Source organism: Aphelocoma coerulescens, chromosome 1 (genome assembly GCF_041296385.1).
Source record: "Aphelocoma coerulescens isolate FSJ_1873_10779 chromosome 1, UR_Acoe_1.0, whole genome shotgun sequence".
NCBI classification, from domain to species: domain Eukaryota; kingdom Metazoa; phylum Chordata; class Aves; order Passeriformes; family Corvidae; genus Aphelocoma; species Aphelocoma coerulescens.
The window spans coordinates 49,489,103-49,515,792 of record NC_091013.1 but is presented as its reverse complement, the minus strand read 5'-3'; the positions used below and the strand labels follow the sequence as shown (position 1 = coordinate 49,515,792).

General features: G+C 40.2%; 1 protein-coding gene across 2 annotated transcripts; it reads right to left on the bottom strand.

Moving 5' to 3' along the window:
- Positions 1-1,985: 1,985 nt before the first annotated feature.
- OBI1 (ORC ubiquitin ligase 1) lies at positions 1,986-24,870 on the bottom strand. 2 transcript variants are annotated; one of them, XM_069008558.1, is made up of 6 exons: positions 24,740-24,870; positions 20,095-20,230; positions 19,026-19,117; positions 17,133-17,381; positions 13,882-13,970; positions 1,986-4,329 (listed from the first exon to the last, which is right to left on the bottom strand). In XM_069008558.1, the coding sequence occupies exons 1-6, from the start codon at positions 24,809-24,811 to the stop codon at positions 2,826-2,828; spliced, it is 2,142 nt and encodes a 713-aa protein (XP_068864659.1). In that variant the 5' UTR covers positions 24,812-24,870; the 3' UTR covers positions 1,986-2,825. The 2 variants fall into 2 exon arrangements, with proteins under 2 accessions (XP_068864659.1, XP_068864652.1); XM_069008551.1 differs by lacking the exon at positions 24,740-24,870 and adding an exon at positions 20,510-20,663.
- Positions 24,871-26,690: the final 1,820 nt, after the last annotated feature.

Here is a 26,690-nt window from a genome sequence, read left to right as displayed (position 1 = left end):
AGAGCACATTTAAAACCAAACACAGCCCAAGTCAGTGTCGGGTGCCGGCAGGCAGAGCTGTTCTGGTAGCCCCTCACCCAAGGAAGCAATACCAAGTAGAAATGGACTCTCACAAGGCCTTCAGGGAATGATGGATAAGCAGGTCACTTGCCAGACTTTGTGTAGGTAAAACTGTGGATAACTAAGCAAAAACCTGACTTTGGCATCCCTACTCTTAAAAATAACCCACAAGATTTCACTAGCAACAAATTAGGTTGGCAGCAAACTCACTTGCCTGAGCTACTTATAGCCCTGGAGAGCGTTCTCATGTGTAAAAATCTGCAAATTGCCTTGTATTTAGTACAGTAGGTATTATTAGATGAAGTAAAAATTTTATGAGCTATTAAATATAACTAGACATCATAGATCTCATCTGTACATCACTTTGAAATGTCTATTGTCTTAATAAAAATTCTAATAGTAAAGTTTTAGATCTTGTGTATTCCAGTTCTACATTACTACGTAACTAGGTAACTACTGTGAAAAATTAACAGCAATGAACTCTAGTTTAGGCCATTTTATCAAGTGCAGAAAGGCACTTGCAGATTAGGCAAGCACAGTATTGACAGAATGCAGCCTGGAGCCTGGAGAACTGAAACCCCGCGTACGACAGAGAAATTTAAACGTGAAGAAATCCCGGGTTCTTCATGTATAGTTGAAATTTTTGAGTTGACATTGCACTGATCACACTACCAAGAGGAATGAAACCTTTTTAACCTTAGGCTTGGCTCTTCTATCAGCTTGCAAGACATGTGTGGTCAAAACATCCATATTGAAAAGCAAGCCTGTATGTGGTGTTCCAGCTCAAAGGACAAGTTACATGAAAAAACTCCACCGTTTTCCTTTATTACAGTTTGATTTCCGGCATGACGCCAGTTGTATTCATGCTTCTGTAACTGGAAGTGAAACATGAAAAATCAGGGTATAGAATGAAGCCCATAAATTCACTCCCCCCATGCCACAACACAACAAACCCACAACATACAGCACTTACTTATTGTGTGTTTGTGATTGCTCTGCAACCCAAGGATGTTTTAATAAAGTGTTTGTCTCTTCTCCCAAAGAGTTTTAGCATGGCAGCATTTTTTGACTTTTAGTAAAACTAGCACATCAAGTAACAGATCATTTCCAAATGGTTTTGAGAGCTAATTTCTGAAAAATATATTAAAATCGAGCAACTAGATTTTTCTGTGAAGATTAAAACTCAGGTGGTATACTGAAAGCAGTATATGCAAGCACAATGCCATCCTGCCTCTCACCACGAAAGGGTCCTTGCATGTATGGCTTGAATGATGATGTTTTGGTAAAGCTCAAAAAAGGAAAGTCCCATTTTAGAATGAACACATCAATTGCACAAATTTATGCTCACATTACAACATGAAGTGTAGTTCTTGTTCACAGTTTACAGAACTTAACTCTACAAGATGAGCCAGTGTATTGAAATTTTCCAAGTGGCTATCACTCTTTCTAAAGGGACAAAAGGCAGCGTATGGATTTTTCATATCATAGGTATTGATGAAGTGAGGACCTCTGTTTCTAAGAAATGCCATCAGAGGCCTATACAGAAAGAAAAAAAACCCTGCATCTTGTAATTAAATATAGCCTAAAAAAACCTTAAAACACAATAATGCAAAGAAACCAATTTTGCTCTGCTGCTTAATTAGGTCTCCTGCCTGTAGCAGGCCATCACATTATGTTGACCTATGCAATACTTTATGGAAGAGTCACCTCCAGAGAGGCCGAAAGCCATTTCCATCAACTGTATTGATGCTGACACTGGAATGGTAGCATGTCTAACAAGAAGGAGGAAGGGAGATTTTTTTTTGTGAATAAGCTCACATTTATGCTTTACAAAACTTAGATAATCTATCTATTTTCCAAATTACGAAAAAAAAAGTTTCCCTTTTTTTTTTTTGCTAATTCAATATTTGAGGCAACATCAAGGATTACAGTTCTTATAACATGTTTTATTCAATTCACATAGAAAAGCATGCAGTATTAATGTAAAATGGTACAGTATTAATGTAAGATGTTCAGTGCACATTAGGTAAACAAATCATTAGCATACAAACCCATTTTTATGGTCTATACAGGCATACTAAACACATTTAGAATAACAATGCTTTTTGGGAACTAAATTAAAAATTGTGCCTAACTTCAAAAAAAGACAAGACATAATTGCAATGTTAAAGAAATGATGTTTTCTGACTGAAGTGCTGTGACCCTGAAAAGAAAGAGGCTGCTACTTACACCCACTTAAAACAAGAGTTTCAGTACAGTAAAGCGCTATGAAACAGTCCAAGCAGGAACATTTCCTCTGGGAGGCAAGTTTTATGGCAAAACTGACAATGTTTTATAGCAATTTCATGATTCCATAGGATATATGGCCAGTAGCTGCCTTACATACACAAAATGTAATCTTTAGGAATGGGAAACGTAACCTTTAAAACTAATTCTTACATAAATGACTAATTTGACAAGACCACTTAGAACTGTCAAGAAGCCATTAGCTGTGCTGACAATTGGAAGATCATGTAATCTGAAAACTTAAAGGGCATCAAAAACTCCCAAGCCCCCAGGTAAATAAAATGCCCAGTCAAAGAAAAGAATCTGGAATGGTTCCTCCTTAGGAAAGAGTTTGAAATGGGCAGGGGAACATTCGGTTTTCACACAGCCGAAAACAACAGGATCGGATGGCATGGAAGTCATTAAAAATTAAGTTCATCTGTAAATATTAAACATTTGCAGGTTTACAACTTTGAGTCACGTTTGATTTCCAAGCAGAATCAGTTTTTGGTGGCTTTTGATGGACTAGCACTGGAAAGGCTGTTTTGAATTTTCCTCTTGGTTGACTGACTGACATTTTTACTTTTCCTTTCAGCTGTAAAGGAAGACACCCAAGGAGGAATAATCTGACCTTGCAGATCAGATGGCATCTTTAAAAAACATGAACCAAACTTCTGTTCCTCAAATAACCTTTGTGAGTTACTGAACAGTACATCTGGGGAAAAGTCCCTTTGAAACAAAGAGTTTGGAGGTTTGGCATCATTAGCCACCACATTCTGGCCCGTAAACAGTGGAAAGTGGTCATTCATATCTAGGTCAGATGGGGAGAGGTTGGAAAACATAGCACGTTTCCAGCCAGTTCTGTCAGCTGCCAGATCGCTTGTCTCTGGACACTTCATACTCTGCTCCTCATTCATCTCTTCCAGATTCTTCTCAGTTCCATTCAGAAGCTTAGTGCTCTCTGTTGACTTTGAAGAACCTTCAAGATCAGAGGATTTGAAATTATAGCATGGACTCTTGCTGTTGTCTGACTCAGACATCATTGAGTCCAACTCAGAAATTTTATCGAGGTAGGCAGCATCCATAGAAGCCTCGCTGGAGGTTCTTGTGCGGTTCATTTCGGAACAGCAGAGAGTATGTAACCTCTTAGGTAAGCAAGAACTTGTTTTATCACTGGACTTTGCTGTTGTCTCATCTGACTCACCAGCTACTGAATTTTGCTCTGATCCATCAAAATCTAAGTTCTCAGCAAAATTTGTTGGGCAGGTGCCCCAAACCCCTGATTTTCCCGCAGTAAAACAGTTTAGCTTCTTTCTGCTATTACAGCTGCTTGTGCTGTGCTCGGAAGAATCTTTGCTGCAATCATCTGAAGTGTCATGAAACTCTTCAAATTTCAGTTTTCTCAGGAACGTTGACGGTTTTCTTGCATTTTCTTTTCCATCAGGAGTGTTCAATTGAAGGCGACTGAGAGACAGAAAAGGAGTGCATGGTGGTGGAAGATCATAAAGTTCTTCATCTTTGTATGGGGTACATTCCTCAATTTTATTCCACTGGTCTTCTAAGCAGGCATCCATATTTGTGCTATTTTCATCCAGGAGAACCCTGTGACATCCTGGAAATAGTCCTTTCTTTGGGGCACACTGGGTATTTGAGCTATTCAAGCCATTGTGACTAGAAGAGCTTAAACAAGTTCCACCACTTGTCAGCTGCTCAAGACTGTCAGGACTTTGACTGGTATTCAAAGACTTTTTCTCCTCAGCTTGTGTTTTCAAACAAGTTGTATCTTCACTGCTCTCACCTCCTTCAGCATCTGTGGAAAGCACTCTCTCACTAACAGCACTCACTGTCTGACTTCCTTCGCCTGCATTTTTCAGCTGTAAAAGCTGACACTCTATTTCTTCTATATATTTATCGCTTCTTTCCAGTGCCTTTTTCAGACGGTTTATTTCACGTTCACTTTGTTCCACCTTGGAATGAAGCGCAGCTACTGTAAACCTACCAAACCTGCAGTAAGTAAACAAGAAAGAAAATATTAAGCTGGAAAAAAACATTCTTGTGAAGGTTTGCAAGCTCATTTCAAGACAGAACAAAGCTATTAAACACTCTGTAATTTGAAACCAAAAGTCAGAACTTTTCTCTGCTAGTTATGAAAAAATTACTGAAATCATCACATATAACCAAGCATCACAAATAACATACAGGTGGAGGTGATACATGAAAAGACAAAATGAAAGTATTAGTGGTAGCAAGGCAATAACAAGCAGATTACCCTTCCAGGGGTTGGTTCTATCAATTCAACTCAAATATGCATGAAGAATTATCCCCTAAAACAATGGCAAAGATTTATGATAACATTTGAACAGTGGTCCACATCTTGAAATATTTACATTCAATCATTTTCCTACAGTACAGCAGTGTTTTACAATACATTTCTTTCACAATGTCACCTTGTCAAAAACAAAATGCTGATACAAAATGCCGAAATTGCATTAGTCCTTTGAGGTGGTTTAAATACTTATATAGACCATTTCAATTATGTTCCCATTAGATACACAGCTTTTCCCCATCCATCCTGTGCATGGTAGACCCACTTATTTAAGAGTTACCTGTTTTTCTGAGCTTTACAACCAGAACAATCTGCTTTGTATCTCAACTCCAATACAAAAACCTGCTGCTTGTGGTTTGTGAAAGTTGTGTGCTCGTGAGGTTTCCAGCTTGAGCACATTTTCAACTGCCAAGACAAGGACTTGCCTTCCCCTCATCCTCCACAAGCTTTCAAGACTGACCTTCCCCAGAGGGCAGGTGAAGGTTTCAGCTACATGCTCTGACTAATTCTAACCTGTCACTGACAGGTGAGCACCAGGGAATTCCCTGCTCCATCCAAGGCTTTCAATTTACAGAAAGAAAAAACAATTAAAGTCCTGATATTATTAAAAAGGAGGGAAGGACCTGCAGCCACCCTACAACTCTGGCATATCACAAAGAAAGGACAATTCTGTATGTGGGCTTACACTGAATTTCCATTTTCCATCTTGCATCTCCATGTTACAGCACAGGTTTATATTTACTCTTTCCACACAAACACTGCCTGAAATTTCTACCTTGTTTGTCTGTCTGCCTGTCCCTCCCTCAGAGTCACACTGAATTCATATTCCATTTTCCCCATTCTGTCACCTCCGCTCTTCACAAAATGCTCCCACTGCAACTCTTGGACCAGTGAAATCTGAAGGTGGTGTTATCTGTGGCCTGCAACTATGATGGCAAAATAGCCATGGATCCACGCATGTATTTCCAGCAATCAAACCATATTCTGCTTCTTCAAGTCATGAGCCCAAAGCAGTAGAAAGCTGTTGTGCATTAACAATTGCAATACAATTAACTGGACAGCTGGGGAAAGCAGTGAGGGCTATTATAAACCCGAAATGAATCGGGCAGGAGTGACCAGATCTACTGATATATTTCACTGTTCAACTGCTTCTGCATATTTAAAGAACTCTGAAGACTTTGGTATAGATGGTTTAGGGATGGGTAAGATTCACACAACAGCCTAAGTCACTTCTGCCACATCTAGCAGACCACTTTTTAAATCTGATCAGCCTAAGCTTCACACAGTTTTGGTGTATGCCACTCACTTCCTTGTAGACAAGAAATGGCAAAGTAGAAGTTTTATATTTAGTAAGATTTCTTTTTTCCCTTAAAAGAAGCTATCTGGACTGCAGTTCAGTCGAGGCAAGGACCCCCTCACCTCCACAGTACCTCTACCCAATTATCTTCACCTTCATAAAAAAAAGAAGACAGACTGTTTTTAATTTGCTTACTCTCTGGAAAACAAATTTTCCCAATTGCTTATAGCAGTTGGCCCATTTCTAGCTGCACACCAGAGGGAAATAGGAGAAAAGGCACAGAAGACTTTCTCTCTCCCCTATGAAACTAGGTAAATGCAGAATCTCAGCTCAAGAATGTTTCTACCATATTTTCAGGGGAAGGGGATTACATGAACTAAGCATCCTTACATACAACACGTTTTGGCTTACTTCCTCCTTCAGTTAAAGGAACACAGATTTTGGTTTAAGATACAGAAGGAGTCACTGTAGCGCAGCAGGGTCCAAGCAAGACCTTTTCCACTTCCTAAGGTGATCCAGACGTATTTATTTTGCCTTTCTCTAACAGACATTCACACAGTCTTACAGGAGTAAATCCTACACTCCTTAATAAAAGACAGAAGATGCAAAAATACAGTTTAGCTGAATAGCCAAGTGAGAGAAAGCGAAAAATGCTTCTGTAAAATAAGCAAGATTTTCTGGAGTCTGCTGTAGCAGACACTCTGACATAAAAATTAAAACATGTTTACATTTATATGCATACCTGGTAATTCCTTTTTAATGGAAGAATGGTGTAATATGTTTATTTAATGCAAATAGCATTAGTGACAGCCTGAGATTTGCTTATGAGGAAGAAGCACTGTATTCTCAAGTGTAACTTTTATAACAAGTGTCCTCAGGTTAAAAAAATACAGTATGTTGTTCAAAGGCAAACAGCATCACTAATATGTTAATTGTTGCAGAGGGATGTGCTTGGGAATTTTGGTTTTCAGAAATGTAACATATGACAAGCTGCCTATAAAGTTACTTCTGCAGTTAGGCATTAGAATAGCAGTTGCTTTCTGTTCCTGCTTTAAGACTTGCATATATTTATTTCCCAAATTTTCAAGGACATAGATTTTATGACAGCCAATTACTCCAGATATAGGTGCTTTAGTGCCTGACCGAGCAAGTCAGAAGAGAGTTTAAAACATTCATATTTTGGTTAAAGAAACCAGAACCCTCCCCATTTCCCCAAACCAAACCCCCCATAAGAGATTTCTTCTTTTCCCTACAGATACACAGTGAGCTGCTCTATAGCCAAAAAATTATGGACTTATGATAGTAACACCAGAATGCAATACAGTTACATGAAAATAAATTTAAGTTTCGCCTGACAATCTAGATAAATTTTATTTCCTGAAGCATCTGAATTATGTCACGCTTGGTAACAAGGTGATTAAATTCTTCAGTAGAACTTAATGTATTTAGTATACATGCAATAAAAAGCATATATATACCAAAAGGAAAGCCATTTACTCACACATGGACAAAGACTTTTGAGTGTTAGGGTCTTGTTCTTTAGTCATATCACTGAAACAATAACTTTGGATCTCACTGCATTTATTTCAAGTACATCCTTCATACAGAAAACTGCAAGCTCAGAAAAACAAATTGTCCCTCATAAAGTGAACAAGAACACATTTCAGGTGGGATTTGGATCCTTCAACACATCTAACAGTATTTTACATCGCTTAAAGTCTTTTATATGACTGTTGGCCCCCAGATATCACCCTGGAAGGACGAATCTACAGATCCTGTATCACAGCTACCAGCCCCAGGAATGCGTAGTGAGTATGTTACAGTGTCTGAGGTGACACTGGATGTCTAGGTGAATATTTGAAGCTCATATTTCAGGACCTTTCCTCAGTCAGAGTCCTTTTTCTTGTCCCAGCATGATTCTAACTTGACACGAATCAGAAAGCTGCAGTCATCTCTCATCTACAGTGAGCAAGAACTAATATTGTGGGAGTCATCCTCCTTTGCATTATTCCACAACTGCTCCCTCAGTTATATTTGAGTACTCCTATCCTGCTTTTAGCTGGGATACAGTTACTCTTCTTCACAGTAGCTAGTATGGGGTTATGTTTTGGATTTGTGATGGAAACAATGCTGATAACACAGGGATGTTTTAGTTGCTCCTGTGCAGTTCTTACAACTGAGGCATTTTCTGCCTCTCAACCCACCAGTGAGGAGGCTGGGGGTGTACAAGAAGTTGGGAAGGGACACAGCTGGGGCAGCTGATCCCAACGCACCAAAGGTATATTCCAGACCACAACTCATTATGCTCAGAATATAAAGCTGGGAAAAGAAGAAGTAAAGGTGGGATGTTCTAAATGATGGTGTTTGTTTCCTGAGTCACTGTTAGGCACAGATGGAGACCTGCTTTCCTGGAGATGTCTAAACACCTGCCTGCCTCTGGGAAGTGGTGAATAAATTCCTTGGTTTGCTGTGCTTGTGCACAGCTTTTCTTTCTCCACTTAACTGTCTTTATTTTAACCCATGTGTTTTTTCACTTTTACTTCTCTGCTTCTCTGCCCTGAGAGGGGAGTGAGAGGCTATGTGGGACTTAGTTGCTGCGTGGGTTAAACCATGACAACTTCTGAAGAAGTCCATTTAGAAACTGTTTGGGAAGTTGAACCAATTTTTAAGTTGTTTCTTCTCTTCTTACCTATCAGTTCTCCAAATTCAGCTTTAGAGTTTTATTTTACACATAAAATAACACATCAGTGACCACTAACTGCAGCATTGTCTGTCAGGTTGAGTCCTTAAGTCAGTTTAAACCACACAACCTCATACAAACTCTTCTCTTTCTGGACAGCAAGCAGCTGCAACAAACAATTTTCTTGTATAACCACTTCCTGAAGACTGGGGCTGCATAGGTGCTATGGAAATTGACTCTCCAGTTCTAATCACCTGATGGCCCAGGCTGGGGACCACCCGGAAGTTCAGGATGCATGAGCATGATCCATCCCCCAAAGGAAACAAAGGGTGGAAAGTGGAAAACAACAAGGTACAGTCAGGGCTTATTACAGTTTGAGATAAGGGCAATGCCAGAGTGTATAACCAAACCCAGTCCCATCATTTCAATACAGATTTTCCCTTGGGTTCTGCAGTTAGATGGGAAGAAAGGCAGGATATTCAAGAACAAACCAGCTGAAAGACCTATTAGTTTCTCCAGTTCTTTGGTGATGTAATGTACCAGCTGTACAAGTTCTGCAATTCTCCTCTACATTACCTATGAAAGGTGATCTGCAGAAATCCCAGGTTTTACACAACTGCCTTAAAAGTATGTCATATTTGCATAGACATCAGAACTAAAAACCAGTTACTGTCAGATGAGGGCCTTTTCCTAACAAGCAAAAAAAAAAACCCAAACACAAGAAGTCAAGACATACCATCCACTGGGAACAGGCAAGTCAGGTGCATTGTTTGAAATGAGCTTCTCCTTTCACTTAGGGAATTGGCTGAATTTAGACAAATATGCAAAGCCTCTCCAAGCATTTTAACATCTTTCAGTGAATCATCCCTGGTCTTCCATGTAAGAAAGGCAGATTATCACCAGGGTCAGCAAACAGCACAAGCTAGAAAGAATTACTTCAGAACTACTGAAAAAAAATCCCTACTGGAAAACCCACAAAACCAGAGTGTGATCTGAATGTCCTTGCCCACCTGACTAAGGTTTAGATCTTCATGCCTGAAGTGGGCACTTTCTCAGGATTTAATGCTCAAGAACTCAGAGTTATTTTGAAGGCTATTATATAGTACTTTCCCTTACTTTACTTCTAAGGCCACACTGCAGCTAGTCTTCAAAAATGGTCACTCCTCTGGACCAGCAAACTTGCACAGAGGGGAGACCATAGCCCAGTTTTCTATCAGGGAAGACACTAATACTTTTACCCTCTGCACCCTGGACACAAGTTTTTAGAAATCTATTTGTAGGCCCAGTGAAATGCAGACTGAATTTAATAGCCTGGTATGTGCAGAAATGTATTTGAGTTAGGTGAAAATTGAACGTTGTACAGAATGGCCTAGAAAGTCAACAGCTTTAAATTTCAGTGTACTTGAAATCACAAATCTAGACAAGATAAACAGTAAAAGTGAAGAAGGACTGCTCCTCCCCCCCTAAACTGCAACAATAAAACAACTCACAAAACCAGAGAAAAGAGATAATGCAACAATTTTATGCATGTTACAGATAGTTTCAGACTGGGATTTTAACTGGCAGAAGGAATTAAATATTTAGGTAAAAGACTCCTAGGAAGCCTAGAAGTCTGGTTCAAGCCAATCTGAATCTAACCATTCATAAAATACACTATACCCGGGAGTAGATGGACTTGCTAGTTATTTTCCTTCAGGTAAAAAGCAAACATCCCTTTGCCAAAAACGCTTTTAGATCCACTGTGTCCTGCCAACAGACCTAACAGTTTTCTATTTCAAGTAGAGCTGGAAGTAACAGGGCTTTATTATCCGGCAAAACTTAAGTTTTAGAAGTTTTTTTGTTCTGTATCGGGAACACGGAAGTAGTTGAAAGTTCATCAGGAGAAAAGGTAAAGAAAGAACACACACCAACCACAAATCAGTCTGATTTGCCTGAGAAATGGAAGACTAATGCAGGTCTTCGGTAAGAATCAGAGCAAGAAACTTACCCTTGTTTGTCTTTCAGACCTGTGTCCCAACTATATGATGGTATGGTATTCTGGTGAAAGTCTAGTCTCAAAAATGTTTCAAGGAAAAAAAGAAAAGCTAATCAATAAATCAGCATCATCAGTTTAAAACATGTATAAAAATTCCTGACATGGCTGAAATATTGATTTTATTGACATACATGACATTCAGGTTTTAATGGATAAGAACAAAGAAAAAACAATTCAAGTCTATGATAAAAGGAAAGTTTTTTATTGACCACTGAAGAAGGCTAATTATACTTTTCCCTGTGATGCAGGAGGTAGTTTGTGTTACAAAGGGATCATTCACCTGCCATTAGTGTTCCCTCTTCTCTAAAGCTAAGTCCACTAAAACAATTTATGTTGTACTATTTAGCTCCAATGTCATCATGCGCAAAATGCACTACACTTGGGACACGGGGACTGAATACTGACAAAACCTTTACAAAATACTTTGATACCAGTTTTATTCAGTTACTTTAGTTAGTTGTTTAAGCATGAATCCATACCTGAGAATCTGAAGGTAAGGAACGTATGAAAAATGAAACAACGGTGGTGACATTAAATTACAAAGATCCAATTCAGTAGCTATTTTAAATTGCGCTAGAGACTCATTCAAAAACTTTTCCAAAAATTACCTTCTGAAAACTTCTGAATAAAGCCCACTGGCATAACTATACTGTCAAATCCATGTACTTGCACAGAAACATTTCATTCTAGTGACATTGTTGGGCTCTGATATTTATGCCTTCAATTCTGATTTCATAAGCAAGTGAAAAAACCCATTTATTGCAAGCCCTGTTCAAAGTGTGAAGCCTAGCTGAAAGACCTTTTAAATGTTATCAAAGTTTGCCATCAGAGCTGAAACAACATTTAAAAAATGTCTTGATGTTAGGTCTGATTTGGATATTGACCAGACTAGTGACCACAAGGATGAAAGCTAATTTAAAAATTCTGCTACCAACATTAACACTGGAGAGACTTCTCACCATCTGAAGGATGTACCTGGGATTTGAAAGAATGAAACTTTATATTCATCAAAACATCAACCTGAAGAAAGCCAATAAATGGGTTAATTCCCACACTTTGAAAGGGGACATTAAAACCACAAATGCAAAATGAGGTAGGAAGGTAACTTTCTAAACAGCAATTTGGCAGAAGTGGCCATTTGTGGCAGAAGTGTCAGGTAAAAGGAAGCAACAAAAAAAGGTATTGCAAATATAAGATGTTATAGAAGACAGAAGACAGTTTTTCTGCTCTAGTTAGTGCTACCAAGACTTCACTTGTAGTCTAGTACCAGTTCTAAGCATTATGACTTCAGAAAACCAACGACACTGGAGATTCTTGAATGCAGAGCAAAACCAAATAAACACAAGTTTACTTTCTCTCTCAAGTCGCACGTACCTAGAAGACCTGGACAAATTCAGTATTTCAGACATGATGAGGAATGAATGGGTATAGGCTGGATGAACCAAAATTGCTAAATTTAATGTGCTGAAGGGTTTCTTCCAGGACAAGTTTTTCCTTGCACATACCTAAATTCTTGTAGCACACCACTGGGCTCAAAGAAAAGGAAAAATTCAGTATAGGAGAATCAGGGTACAGACACACAAACTCCTGAAGTGCTTGAACTGTTCCTAGCCCAGTTTAAGCCTGATTCAATTCATGTCCTAAATCCCATGCACAGCTCTGGAGTTAGTATGGGCCAAAGATAATTCCCAATAGGCAGGCAGGATGTGGTATTTGTTCAGGAGACTAAAAAAATAATAATAAAAAAATAATAGGAGAGATACAGACAGGCCAATCTAGTGGGCATCTGGATTGCAAGACAGACCCCAGCACTGTCCAATTTGTAATAACATTTGGCTATATCTGGGCTTCTAAAGAAGAAAGTGACAAGCTATTGTTTTAGGCAACACTGTCAAAAGATGGGAAAGTAACTGGCTTGCAACAAAGACGAGTTCTTCACGCCCCTGTCCCTCTGACATATATTTTTTTCTGACCATGGTAAAGCATGAACAAGCTAGAAGAAAGGGAAATTGTCTCCAGTGCGGAGTTTACCTGATATCAGAAAAGTAAAAATCAATTTAGTTTATCTGGTCTCTTCTAGCTCTTCTTTTCTAGGATTTATTTAGTTATATCTATTTACTTTTTAAGTTTGCCATCCTTGCCAAGTCACTCTTGAGTCTTACGGGAAAACATAATCCATGCCATAAAAGCCATTGCCAAGACCTTAAACTGGGCTCTATCTTATTAGAGGACTTGAGGGCAGAACGTGCTTTCATGTACCCACAGCACAAGGATCATGCATCTTCTTTCCTGTTGTCTCTAATGACAAGCAGTCTGGCAAGTAAGCTCTTCTATAAGTATGAATTTTCTCTTGCAGCAGGTGTGTTGCCAGAACTAGAAAAAAATCCAGAGAGCTTTCTTCTCACATTACACAGGTGTCTCCCAACCCCCTTCCTCAAAACCTCTGTATAAACCTTTGGCCAATATTGCTATTAGCTTTTTAATATCTAAACAAACGAGAGAACAAAGGTAGAAAACCAATGAAAGAAAGGAAAATAATTTTAAAAATATCAGTATATTGCTTCATAAAGTACTCCCAAGAAGAGGTACTTTAGAACACAGCTCTAATGAGTATGGCAAAGTTTCTGTTTGAGGGTATTGTCATTGGTGTTTTAACTGTTTAAGACAGAGTATTAAACACAGACGTCAGTTCTGGGAATGATATTCTCATGCTGCAGAAGCTCAATTCTACATACGTGGCCCAGGCACAAAGCTATCAGGTGCTTTCCTTGAACAAGGAGCCCAAGCCCACAAAATACACCTTGAAGGCAGCAAAAGGAAGAACAAAAACACAAATACCAGCAACACCAGCACTTAGTAATGGACCTTCTACTTTGACCATATACCAGATTTAGAAATTTCCCAGTAACAGCTGTAGAATTCTACTAATGAATCCAGTACTTCCAAAGTACCACGTAACACAAGGCACAGCACTTGTAGCAAAGTCATATTCCTTCACTGTGGACTTGCTGCAATTCTCTAAGTTGCATTTCTCACCCACTTGCCGCTATTCTCTAAGTTTCATTCTTCACCTAAGTCCATGAGGATAAAAATTCCAAAGTCTACCTGGAGACACATACGCAACACCATGCACACCACCACAGTTTTAGGTTAAACAGTCCTACAACAGTTAAACAGTCTATAAATAAAAGATAGTAGCTTTTAAAATATTCACATACTTTTGGGGTGATCTACTATCGACTTCAGCTTTTAGTCGCAAATTCTCTCTTAAAAGGCTATTGTTTTCCACGCTCAGTTTCTTATTTGCCTAAGGAAAAGAAAAGGAAAGAAATAAGTATACAGTGAAACAGAAATGACTTCTAATATTTATAGGACAAGCTGTTTCTCCTTTTTAAAGAGACAGAACTAGAAATGTGCAGGCAGGAAACAGCCTTCAGACAGGGACACCACTTAAAAATCACCATGGGAAATGGTTTGCAAAACTGAATAGTGAACAGACATTTTTTATTTATATTCCCAAAATACATTGCAAGTGTCCTATCTAGGGAAATAAACACAGCTATGTTAGTTAGCACAGAAAGTCATTAAGGAGATGTACTAATGGCAATTCCATGTTTTTTTTTCTACATGACTAAATACGTTAAGTACATTAACATTACAATGTGCAGGTATCAGCAAAACTAATGTTGAACAGCTTCCCCCATTCCAAATTAGAGCAAGGTTACTTTGTGGGTTTTTGGCTTGTTTTTAAAGCATAGTTATCCTGTGGATGTAAATCCATTACGACAAGCTATTTGCAGTCTTTCTTCACTTTCTTCCAAGACATTGTGATTAAGATTCCTGATTCACAACCCTTCCTACTCTTTGAATTGAGGTCAATTCCTTCTTCTTAGTTCAGGAGACACTCTCGTTAACAAGACACTTCATATAAAAAGAAGTTTTCCTGCACACGTGTTTCAGAACAATGAATGCCACTATCCTAACAAGCAGAATATGCTCCTTGCACTTCATAGTCTGCTCAACCTCCCTATGCTAAAAACAGCAGCACCAGTCCAGGACTCGTAATTCATAGCCTCAATTAGGTAATGCTTCCACTGCATAATAAAAGTATGATCTAGAGCTAGATCTGAAGAAAGAGCTATGCAACTGGGCTCAGGAGTGAAATGTACTTTTTCAGAAGCATCAAACAATGCAAGAAGAGAGGCAGAGAACTTTAAATGCTCATACAAAAATCCCTAGCAACCTTGCCAGGTGAGGAGGAGGGGAAAAGGAACAGAAAAAAATAAACAAACACCCCCACTCCCAACACCACAATATTCCTAAGGACAAAAATAATAACTAGAGACCTGTGGCAAACAACTGAAGGGTGAGCTCAGGGCTGACTGTCAACTACTTGGTATTCAAAAAATAAAAGCACAAAAAACTATCCTGAAAGCAATGAATGAGAATTCAGGAAAGCTCAGTTTCAAAGCATCATCAAACCACTTGACAACACGGCCAAGACCTTTCTCTCTTTCCAAAGACACATCTCCCCCAGCTACATAACCAAGTAAAAGATTTCTTTACTTGCATAGCCCAGGTAGGCAGGGCATCCATGTGGCACACGGCAAGGACTGAACCCCTCTGGTATCCTTCCAGAGAGTGCTCTACTCTACAAGTCAGTAATCTGCAAGGGATCCCTACTTGCAGCACAATGTCTACATTAATGAGTTCATGTAACTGCATTTTTAATGAGTATACTTAGTCTAGGCTTTCTCCTCTGGAGTTCGTTTACCACTCCCATACTTTTTATGACTCCACTCAAAGTATTAATGCCTACTTTGTGCATTCCTGTATTTGTCTGCTCTAGAACATTAAATGATAAAGGTGGTTGCTACTTCCTAATTCAGTCTAGTTTCGAAAAAGTGGTGGCAACCACATTTGCTGAGGGATCTTGTCTCACTGGGAAGTGATGTCTGGTTGAAACTCTTGGGTCAGGTACTTTCAGGCATAAGAAGGTTTCTGGTTCCAGATAGTGTGTGCATGGGGAAGAGGTCTTGCTGTTCAGAACGGGGATGGGCAGTGCATGCTTACAAGTGAGACAAGGCCTAAACCAGCCAACTGACTTTAGGTACGTACGGAATTGAGCAGCTGTCAACCAGGGAACGGATGGGAAAAAAGGGTTGGACTCAATGATCTTAAAGCCCTTTTCCAGCCTAAATGATTCTATGACACCAGTTTAAGATTTCTTCCCTAAAACCTATCAAAGCCTCTATTTTTTTGTAACTCTTCACCAAATTCAGAGATTGCCTACACTTGGACCTCTTTTCTTGCTAAGGCTAAAGTTATACTGAAAAAATACTCAAGCAAATCCCTTCTTCAGTTCCTGTAAATTCTTCTTTTTACTTACCTAGGAAAATGTTAAAAAACTTAGTCATCACAAAAAAAAAAAAGAGGCAGTACAGCTTAACTTCACGAAAAAAAACCTAACAAAAAAAAAGGCAGACAAGAACTTCCTGCTGCAACTCCTCTTTTGCCATCTACAAATGAATCTGAAGCTCCTGGGGTCCTAGAGGCGTCCCATTAACAAAATGGCAGACGAGTACAACGTGTGCCTCCAAGTCTATAGCACAGAAAAAGTGTGAACACTATTAATGCTTAAAAAGTTAAAAAAAAAAAAAAAAAAAAGTCCTAAACACATCACACTTCAGTTTTGCAGGAAGTAACCCAGGATTGTTAACAGAAGAAATAAAGGCAGCATTTTGAATAAATACAAGTCCAGTTTTTTCCACTCTGATTTCAAATTAATCTGAAATTTCATTCTTCAATGTTTAAGGTGATCTTACTTGTGCCTGCAGGTATATTTTGCAAGATAATTTTATTCAGATGTATTTTCACATGCCTGTCTCCTTCATCCTTGCTTCTGCAGTATCAGATTTACTTTTATATTACACCAAGATGTATAAAAAGGCCGCAGATTTCCAGTAAAGGATCTTCTGGTCATAAAATGCTGAAGTTCGCCTATTTTTGGTCAAAGGGTCAAGTTACTCTGTCTCAGCAAATTGCACCAAAAATATCGGCTAGCAGGGAGGGCAGTAGTGCAAAATCTGCCTCAGCCAACTGTACTGTGTCTGCCCACTGAATGTTGTAAAATAGATATATTATATAGATTATTGCAAGCCTGAAAAATCTGGTCATCAATACTGTCGACAAGTGCTACTATAATCCAATTACCCAGTCATAGAGTGACAGAGGAGTTGAAGAAGAGTCACATACAGGACTCACTAGAACAAGCAATAACATCTGACACTTGCAAGGGCTATATGGAAATACTATGATACACCAACAGCCACTGGAATTCAATTTTTTTCCTCTTTCTTCTAGATCTATGAAGTACCCAAAGGTCATGGTAGCTCTCACTCCCATTTAGCTAACACAAAACAGTTATGCTACAAAATAGCTGAAGAAATGTCTTTGTTGCATTTATTACCTCCCTTAGCTTTTCCACATTATCCATCAATTTTTCGCACATATCATTGGCAGTTTTCAGCTTTTTGCTCCATTCCTCTGGGGTTTCTGGGCCACTGGTACTTGCTTCGTTTGCTGACTGGCTAGTTTCCTCATTTTGGCAAGACAAAGCTGATGCTGCAGGATCCAGAAGAGATTTCACCTGTATCTGCAAACTGAGGTTTTTACCTTTCAGATCTTCTATTTCTTTTTGCAGTGATTCTATTTCATCCTAAAGGTGTCAGAAATTCAGAGGAATTAAAATAAATTGTGAGATTAATTAAATAATACTGGCAAGTTCCCACAGCACTTAGAAACATGGGTTCTGGCAAGCCCAGATGCATGCCTTCACTTACACATATATCTAAGTATGCTTATGTATTGTGCTTTAGGCAGGATTTTAACCAACCTGCACACTCAAGCATACTGAAGGTTTTAGTGCAGGGAATCTCTTGACTACATAAAGGACCCTGAACAAACTGTTGGGCAGACCAAAAGCTATAAAGCATTCAGCAACATGAATCTATTATTAGGGCACTCTGTGGGAGGATTTCCTGTATCAAGAGTGTTAAGGTCATCCTCTGCTGACTCATTTGCTGTTATTTAAGAGTGATTCTCTCATATCATTCTGAAACGTCACATGTTAGGATGCTGAAAGTCTTCAAATTCAAAACAGACAGAACACTGCCTGGAAAAGGCTGCTCCAGCTACACCAAAGCAGCAACATCTAAGGAAAGACTCAAAATGCAAAGAATAAAGCTCTTAGCTGCATCAGCCTGAAGCCACAGGGAAGCAAAAACCTTCCAAAGCTTGTTGTTAAAGGGATAAAAGAAATAATTTATCCTGAAAACATGTCTTCTACACTGTTCACCAATTAAAGTATATGAGTTGTTTGTGGTCAGACTACTTAGGGAGGCCATACACAGCATTTACATAAGCATATTTTCACAAATAATCATGCCCACCCCTGCACCTGGCATGGGAACAAACATTTTGAATTAAGGGCTTTTTTAAAAGAAATTTACGTTATCCTATAACTAACTCTATGAATTTTGAGTTGATTCAACAGGAAGGCAGGAAGCCTCTTTTTCCTGATTCCTTCTCTCAGAGAGAGTAATAGAACCTGAGCTATAGGCAAGTTTGTCATAAAAGATAGCTCTTACTTCCCCAGTGTTAAGGATATATAGAGTCCAGTTCCTTTCCCTCATTCTCCTTCCCACAACAGGTTTCCTCCAAAAAATATGTGATGTCTTCACACTGCTGCTACTGAGGAAACAACAGCTGAGAAAACAAACTAAGCACATTCCTTATTAACAGCTTTTCATCTTCTTCCCAAGAGAGTATTTTTCCAGCAGGATACTGGAGCATTCAGCTCCACCTTCAAGCATTTACTCACTTTCAAAAAACAATAAAACAATAATGCTAAAAATTAACCTATGCCAGGTTACAGCGGGCAATATTCTTTAACAAGGAATTTAGTCTCCCTGAGTAACAGGGATTTACCTCAGAAAATGTTTGTGTTTGTACTGAAGACAAAACAAAAAGCTCCCTACACCTAATATGCATAAAGCAAATACTCCCATACCACCTGGGGGTGGAATTCCCACAAAACTAAATAATTGGCTATACTTGGCTACCTGTTGTCTAGAAAGACTATTACTGTGAAATCAGTGGGACCACTTCAAGCAGCAGCAAATGCTCTCTTGTAACCTTAGTCAAAAGGTGGCATTTTAATGCAACTGAGTTTCATGTAGATACAGTATACACCTTTATTCAAATTAAAAATAGCAGGACTCAAAGCAAAAGGACCATTTGTATGTTGTAATTTAACATCTGCAGTTCATCTGGAAAGTCACAACACTCCCCCTGTCCTTACCTCATATTCATTGTGGAGCAATTCAAGCCTTGTTTTACGCAGGTGTTTTCTGACTGTTGGACTAAATATAGCATCACTTTCACTTGCTCCTCCTAAGGCAACATAGGATGAAAGAAGCACTGATATTGTTTCTTTTTCATTCAATTCAATACTAGTTATCCACCTTACAGCACTTTTCATATTATCAACTACAAATGCAGCTAATATTGGACCAACTGGCTACCATGGAAGATTTAAAGTCCTTTCACTTTCAGAACAGGTTCAACTTGAGTACCTACTAGTGATATTTAGAAGTCAAAATCTTGATTCACAACAGGAAGAAAACTTCTACATTTTTCAACTTTTTTTTTCCTTAACAGAATCCTACGTTATTTAAGACCATGCTAATAAAACAGAGCTGAAGGGAAGGGGCAGGGTATCAAGCATACATGTAACTAGTACAAGTTAGTGTAAGTTTTTGAAGTGAGATTATTCAGATATATTTTTCTCTTAGAATAAAATAGCAGAGCTGATATTTTATGTCAAATAAAGACAGCAGTATCACCCAGCTCTGAGGAAGTTAAGATTGTCATGCAGGTGTTGTAGCTTTGTCTTATTTCTGTGCTAAGAGTAATTTTCTTAAAAATAAAAAAACCAGAAGGAACTGATGAACAAAACAAAACAAACACAAAAAATACCACATACTCATTCAAGGTTCTGGATTGAAGTACACTAATTCTCAGCTGAATGCTCTTCTCTTAGGTCAACAGGTTGCAATGCACAGATAAGAATGCATTTTTAATGCATTTTTTTCAGTTAAATGCACCATCCAACCAAGATTTAAAAACAATCATTAGAGCCATGGGGTACTTATTGTGTTTGAATAATCTAGCCATTAATATACACAATGTCTTTGGAACTTTCCAGTAACACACCTAATAGCTACAAGGTTAAAGATTTAGTTAATTGTTCCTTAGATGCTGGTAAAAAACACACAGAGGAAAAGGCATCCAGACATTTCTGGACTCAAAGCAATCTCCTCTAGCAGTAAATACCAGAAGGTTATTTCAAAGCCTAAACTTGTCCTTACCTATAATTTCCTTGCAGGGATTTTCAGGTGTGATGGGAATCCTGCAAGCTGGGCACTGATTATTGTTCTTCAGCCACACTTCAATACAAATGGAACAGAAAACATGGTTGTTCACACAGATAACTGGATGACGGACCTTTAAGCATTAAAGAGGAAATAAAAAGAAAAAAAAAACAGACTCTATGAATACCTTAAAACTCCTTCAAGTAGCAAAATATGAAAATATACAATTCCATTTCTCAGTGCAAGTCTGGTCTTGCAGGAAAGTGACACTGTTGTTTCACAGGGCTAGCTAAGAGCAGCCTCCTGACTCACAACACTGAATTTCCCTCTTATTGAAGGCACCAAAGCTATAACCATTTCTGCAGAACAGAGGTCCTTCTTTCCTTGTTAATAACCAGAGCAGCAGCAGTACCTTTCCTTTACCCCACAACCTCCAAGAACTACAGCCAACCACTCCAGTGAAGTGCATTTGACTTCCAAGGTAGAAGACAACCAATGTATGTGCATTTTCAAAAGTGAGGCAAGGAGGGATTTCTACTGGCAACATCCAGCACTTCCCTGTGGAAGAGGTATCATTGGAACATAAAGTGTTACAGATTAACTTTAGCCTGCAGATAATCAGCTTCAAAGAAATCAGCTTTAAAAAGGATCAGGGCCAAAACCACAGGGCTGAAACATGAACCAGCAATCACTAATTCAAGTCTCCTGCTAGATATGCATTGCTACTAAATAAGTCATTACCCAAGAATGGGGCAGCTAACTGAAGGATTAAATATTCCAATCAGACACAGATTCTTTCAAGCTTTCCCTCCCCTTCCAAAACGGCAGGGTAAACAAACTTTTAGAAAATATTAATGACAATGCATTATTCTCTCCTGTCATTTAACTATAAACCCTGTTTGAAAGTAAATGTGCACAGAGGGACTAAATATGATGAAGAAGAAAAAGACTTTATGCCTTATTGCAGCTTGTTACAGCTTACTGCAATACACACTCTCAAATCTCTTACTTGTTAAAATTAGTATTTGTGTTAGGGGTGTTAAAATAATTATTTGTTTTTCCTCCACTCCTTCCTTTTCCTAGAAATGTATTTTAAGATACAGAAGTGTCAGAATATGTATTACTTTAGATTCTACTGTACTGCACTTAAAACACAAGTTCAAGAGAATCTTCATCTTTAAATGGAAGGCCTCATCATCTCCAAGATATTCCTCTTCCATTCTATTAGTAAAGTAGTCAAACTAAAAAGGAAAAAGGAAATGTTAGCAGCGAGAAGCAAGCACCTCAAAAGGACAGTCAATAATCACTTGGGCCAACAGGTAAGACGTGTCCTGTAGCAATCGTACCCATACATCAGCATTGCATGAACTAAAACCCAAGTGTTTTACCACTGAAATATTCATGGATATGAATTAAGGTCCAGATCTGTGAGCTTCTTCTCCAATTCACTATCTGTGCCTCTGTTACCTTACAGGATTCACAGTATTTTTAAGACCTTCAATAAGACAGTCCTGGGATTCAAACAAATTATTTATACATAAACAGAAACTCAAGTTACTGAAGGTATGAAGAGAGAGAGACTGAACTTTCACCTCTAATTAAGGAGGATTTTTTATGATTATTGCAAGCATTAGCACACCAATGCTTTGGAAACATTTAAATATTACAATTTCCATTACTTTTAATCTAAAAAATCTTGCTACTTATTGCTTTCCTTTACAAGAAAAAGAGCTTTCTCACCTGCAGCTAGCAGGAAAAAAAAAAATAAACGAGTTTTTCTCTAGCCATACCTCTTTCTTACTCTGAAGCAGCCCGAGAATAGTTATATGGATGGCGATGATAAGATACAGAGCAGAATAACATAAAATAATCCAAACAGGAAAAGACATTTCATGAGTGCAGGTTTTCCCCCCTGGGGAGCAAGAGACCCTCAGTTACCCCAAACCTGACATAGAAGCACACTTCTTGCACATGAATGATTACTCCATATCTCTAGCAAAATAGTAAGTCACATTTATTACTCTCCAGGGTACAGTGCTTCTGATTTACACACCTTTACAAGTTTCATTTCAGGGCTGGGGTTTTACACTTTTGTTGGCTCAGGATCCACACAAAGCAACCCATGCCACACCAGCAGAAGCTGCTATTGAAATGTCACACAATAGCTGGGGCTGCCACTGCCCTTCTCACCGACTGTGACAAGCCCAGGGGGTGGGGGATCAGGACACACACTTGAATTACAGCACAGTTTCAGTTCCTTAAATGACCATAATGTCTAGAAAGGCTATAGTTTATTTCAGAAGGCTTGATCAGCTAGGTGATTTTGAGCAATTTCCTAATTTTTCCCCTCCCACATAATCCCATTCCTATGCAAATCAAAATCCAATCCTGTACACATCTCTGTCACTTTGAAGGCACTTCTGGGCCTTCACACAGCCCTAACAGAGGAGCAGGCACATGGAAAATCAGACACACTCCAGTGAACCAATCCCCAGACATCCTACACTGTTTCAGCCAACACAGAACTTTGTCTCAAGTCCAAGCAACCTGTCTACACCAAAACCAACAAGAGGGACCTGCAGACATCCTGGGACAAGTAAACCTAACAGTCTGAAGCAGATGGCTTCTGATATGTTACCTAATTAAAAAATACAGGTATGTTAGAAGACAGCCCAGACTGTGCTAAAAGAATATTCAGGTAACAAACATGAAATTGATCCAAGCAATTCACTCCTATTTTAAAGGGTTATCTGTACATTTTGCCGATATACTTTCTGACACTGTTCAATTAACAAAATGGGCTAACATGCCCCTGCTGCCCAAGATTTCAGCTTCATTAAAAACAATGAGTGGCCAACTCATTGAATGAATTTCTCTGCAATATCTCCTTTTTTACCCCCTTACCATTATGCACAGTGAATAGTTTGTATTTTGCAGTCACACCTCTGCAAATTTTGCAGGGATAGCAAGAGATACATTATGAGTTTAGGGTGGGCCTTCTACTTGATTTGAAGTCTATGCTACAAACCACAGGGGTATCAGATTATGTCAACCCTCCATGATACTCCCTGCTTCCCATTAAAAGATAGTAAAAATTGACAAGACTTCTTCCTTAATTTAAACTAAATAACTTCCTTCCTCCAACCTTAATCCTGAGAAGATTGGTTTTTCTGATGGAAGTTTTTCAATGAAGTTCCAAGCTAGAGACAAAGATGCGCATTAAAAAGAAAGGACAGTCAGAGCTGTCAGCTTTGCCAACATTTAAACAGCTTTACATGTGTAAAAATGAGCGCATTCAAATATCTTTATCACATGTCTCACCAAAAGATTCACTTACATAATGTTAATGTATTATCTCAGTGCAAGAGAGCAAGAAAGAGTGTGGAAACCTCTTCCAGTACAAACTCAGGAACATCTAGAAAGGAAGTGGAAGTATGAAACAGTGGCTTGAAAGAACTCAGTGGCTTTATAGCAAGATATGAACGAATACCTAATCAACCTTTTAAGGGCTTAGATCAGAAAGTAACTAGGATTGGATTAAAATAGCAAATATCTTTGTCAGTTTGATTTCACTCTCTTCTTTTCACTCTTTCCACTCTGCATTACAGACACGGTACACTTGGGTTCTCCTCCATTTCCATTAGACAGACAAACAGAAAAAGTAACAGGACAACAGCCAGGAAGTCTTGCTAGGCTTCCACAAAAAAGCCAAGAAATGAGTAAGCATGGTTGCTAAAAGTAACACACTGTCAGAATTATGAGACTTGAGAAAAGGGAGATGTCTGACTAGTTTCACTATCAATGCGACACACCTACTTCAGACATCAAATGTGCTCTTTTGTTATCACTCCAGCAGAGAAGGTCTGGGAGTAAAGGCCAGGTGAGGTAGAAACAAACCAGACAATAAATGCCAGAGTACAAACATAAAATGCTATTTCTCCCCTTGTAATTATTGTTGTGCTTTAAGAAAAGAAAACAAGGGAAAGAAAAATAAGAGTAGTAAGAACGAGCAAAGAATCTGAGAAGCAATTAGTGACAGCCATGAAATTAGCTCTGGGGCTTTTAGAGATGAACAGACTAGCAAGAGCCCTCTGCTTCCCGAGGGAGAAGAGAAAGGAGCTGAGAAAGGGTCTGAGAGAGGAAACGGAAACTTTTTCTCCAGACTGCTGCAGTTTTGCTCAATACTTTTTAAATCCACTTGGTTATACACCCCGTCTTTGTTTCACTTGTCCTCCGCGATACAGCACCACGCTTAAACACAAGCTCCCCGCGCATTTTATAACAGACTATCCCACTGGTACCGGGAGAAACCCCCCAAACCTCAAAACCTGCACTTCGGGAGCCGCATACTCGCCTTTCAGCGACCTCGGGCCCCCCAGGCCCCTTCAACACCTCCCGGGACGCTCCGGGACAGCGCGCTGTTCCCAACATCCCAAGGGTGCCAGCAAACCTCAGCCACCGCCGGGAACGGCCTGCCCCACCAATTTCCTTCCCCGCACGGAGCCGCAGAACCTTAGAAGACATAACGCCGGTGGGGGTCAGAGCGTCGAGCCGCGGCGGGGCCTCTCAGCTGCCGCCACCGGCCGGAGCTCCCCGCACCCACCCCCGGTCCGCGGCGGCCGGGCGGCGGCGGCGCCGTTACCTTGCCCAGGCAGATGTGGCAGGTGATGGGCAGCGTGAGGGACAGTGTGACGCTCGGGCCGTGCTGCGCCATGGCGGGCCCCGAGCGGCGCGGCCCGGCGCCAGCAGCACGGAAGTCCCGCGGGCGGGCGGCCCCGGCTCCCCGCCAGCCCCGCTACGGCAGCCGGCGAGGCCAAGCCGCCGCCCGGCGGAGGGAAGCGCCGCGCGCTCTGGCAACGCTCCCCTGGAGGGCGGGCGGGAGCCGCGGCCCCTCACGGCTCTGCTCTGCCGCCGCTGCCCCCCGAGGAGGTGGCCCAGGGGCCCATGGAGGTCTCAGCCTACGCACAGCACTCATGCGGGGAAGCAGAGCACCCTGGGGAGGGCAGGCAGTGTCCGCGCATGAGGCGGCCGACGCGGTAGCAAGGGTGATCTTTCCCCTGCAAAACCTATGCTGTGTTCAGGTTTCATCATGTTGAATTAAATAAACGGCTGTTCTAATTCTGTTAATTGCCCTGAATCACAGAATCATAGAATTACAGAATCATAGAATGACTCGGGATGGAAGGGACTTTAAAGATCATCTTGGTCCAGCAACCCCCGTGCCGTGGGCAGGGACACCATTCACTAGAGCAGGTTCCTCAGAACTCCATCCAGCCTGGCCTTGAACACTCCCAGGGATGTGGCATCCACAACTTCTTTGGGTAACCGGTTCCAGGTCCTCAACACCCTATATCTAATCTAAACCTACCCTATTTCTGATTGAATCCGTTCCTCCTTATCCTGTCACTACATGCCCTTGTAAGTAGTCTTGCCCCATCTTTCCTGTAAGTCCCCTTCAGGTACTGAAGGCCACAATTAGGTCGCCCTGAAGCCTTTTCCAGCCTGAACAATCCCAATTCTCCTAGCTTTTCCTCATAGGAGAGGTGCTCCATCCCTCTGATCAACTTGGTGGCCTCCTCTGGTCTCACTTCCACAAGTCATTGTCCTTCCTGGGACATGGGAACATGTTCTCCCAGAATATGTTCTGCAGGAAACTCCCAGGGCATGAGCCCCCCTTCCTCATCATCTCCAATCCACCTGCAGCAGCCCAAACCCGGCTGTAGTCTCACACCTGGCATCACTGCTGGGTCCCCACGCTGCCCTCTCATTGCACAGGCAGCTCGGGCCAGCCTTTGCTTCTTGGCCCACAGCATTGCTGGTCAGCTCAGGTGGGATTTGCACAGCCCATGTGGCTTTGAGGGCAACAAGAAAATGAGGACTGGGATAAGCCCCCAAGCCCTGAAAGGTGCTGTGTGTGATGATGCTTGATGATGCCTAGTGGAAGATGCTGATCCATGGAAACCAAGGAGCCAAATTCAAGGATGAAGGTTTTGCATCTCCTGCCCAGCTTGTGCCAATGACTCTCCAAATCGTGAAGCCTTTGTGTTGCACTTTCTGGGCTGCTGGAGAGCATCTGGGAAGCAGTGCTGGTGGGATATGAGGCTCCTAGGAGTCTTCTCGCTTGACCTCAGTCCCAGGATTCCTGTAGTTTCTTGTAAATGTGCCACAGCATGCTGGAAATTATAGACCTGAGTGATTTAACATTGCACCACAAGATAAATGTTCATGATGCTGAGCAGCTAATTCAAACAAGCGTAAAGTTGTGGATGCAATGATTAACAAGGAAAGTATCTTAGACCGACATAGCAGAGTTGTACAGATGCATTTCAATTTGATATAGGTAAGTCACTGCAAATAAAGCAAGGAAACTAATGCATGGTGACATTCCAGCATAGACAAGGCCTTTGGTGGTGATGCAATGCTTGGGTAGGAAAGGACGGGTTTGAATAAGGTGTGCTTGATAAAAATTACATGCCTGCATGTTACAACACTTTTTAGTAAGCTTCAGGAAAAATTACTTATTGTCAAATAAGAAAAGAACCATTTACCAACATAATGGACATACCATTAATTAATGGTTAATTAATTAATTA

Coding starts and splice junctions, on each gene's coding strand:
- OBI1 (XM_069008551.1), bottom strand. CDS start 20,644: ATGTTGCCAGTAGAAATCCCTCCTTGCCTCACTTTTGAAAATGCACAT. Junction 17,382..19,025: donor TGCTCCACAATGAATATGAG/GTAAGGACAGGG, acceptor TGACACCTTTAG/GATGAAATAGAATCACTGCA. Junction 4,330..13,881: donor GATAGTAGATCACCCCAAAA/GTATGTGAATAT, acceptor TACTTACTGCAG/GTTTGGTAGGTTTACAGTAG.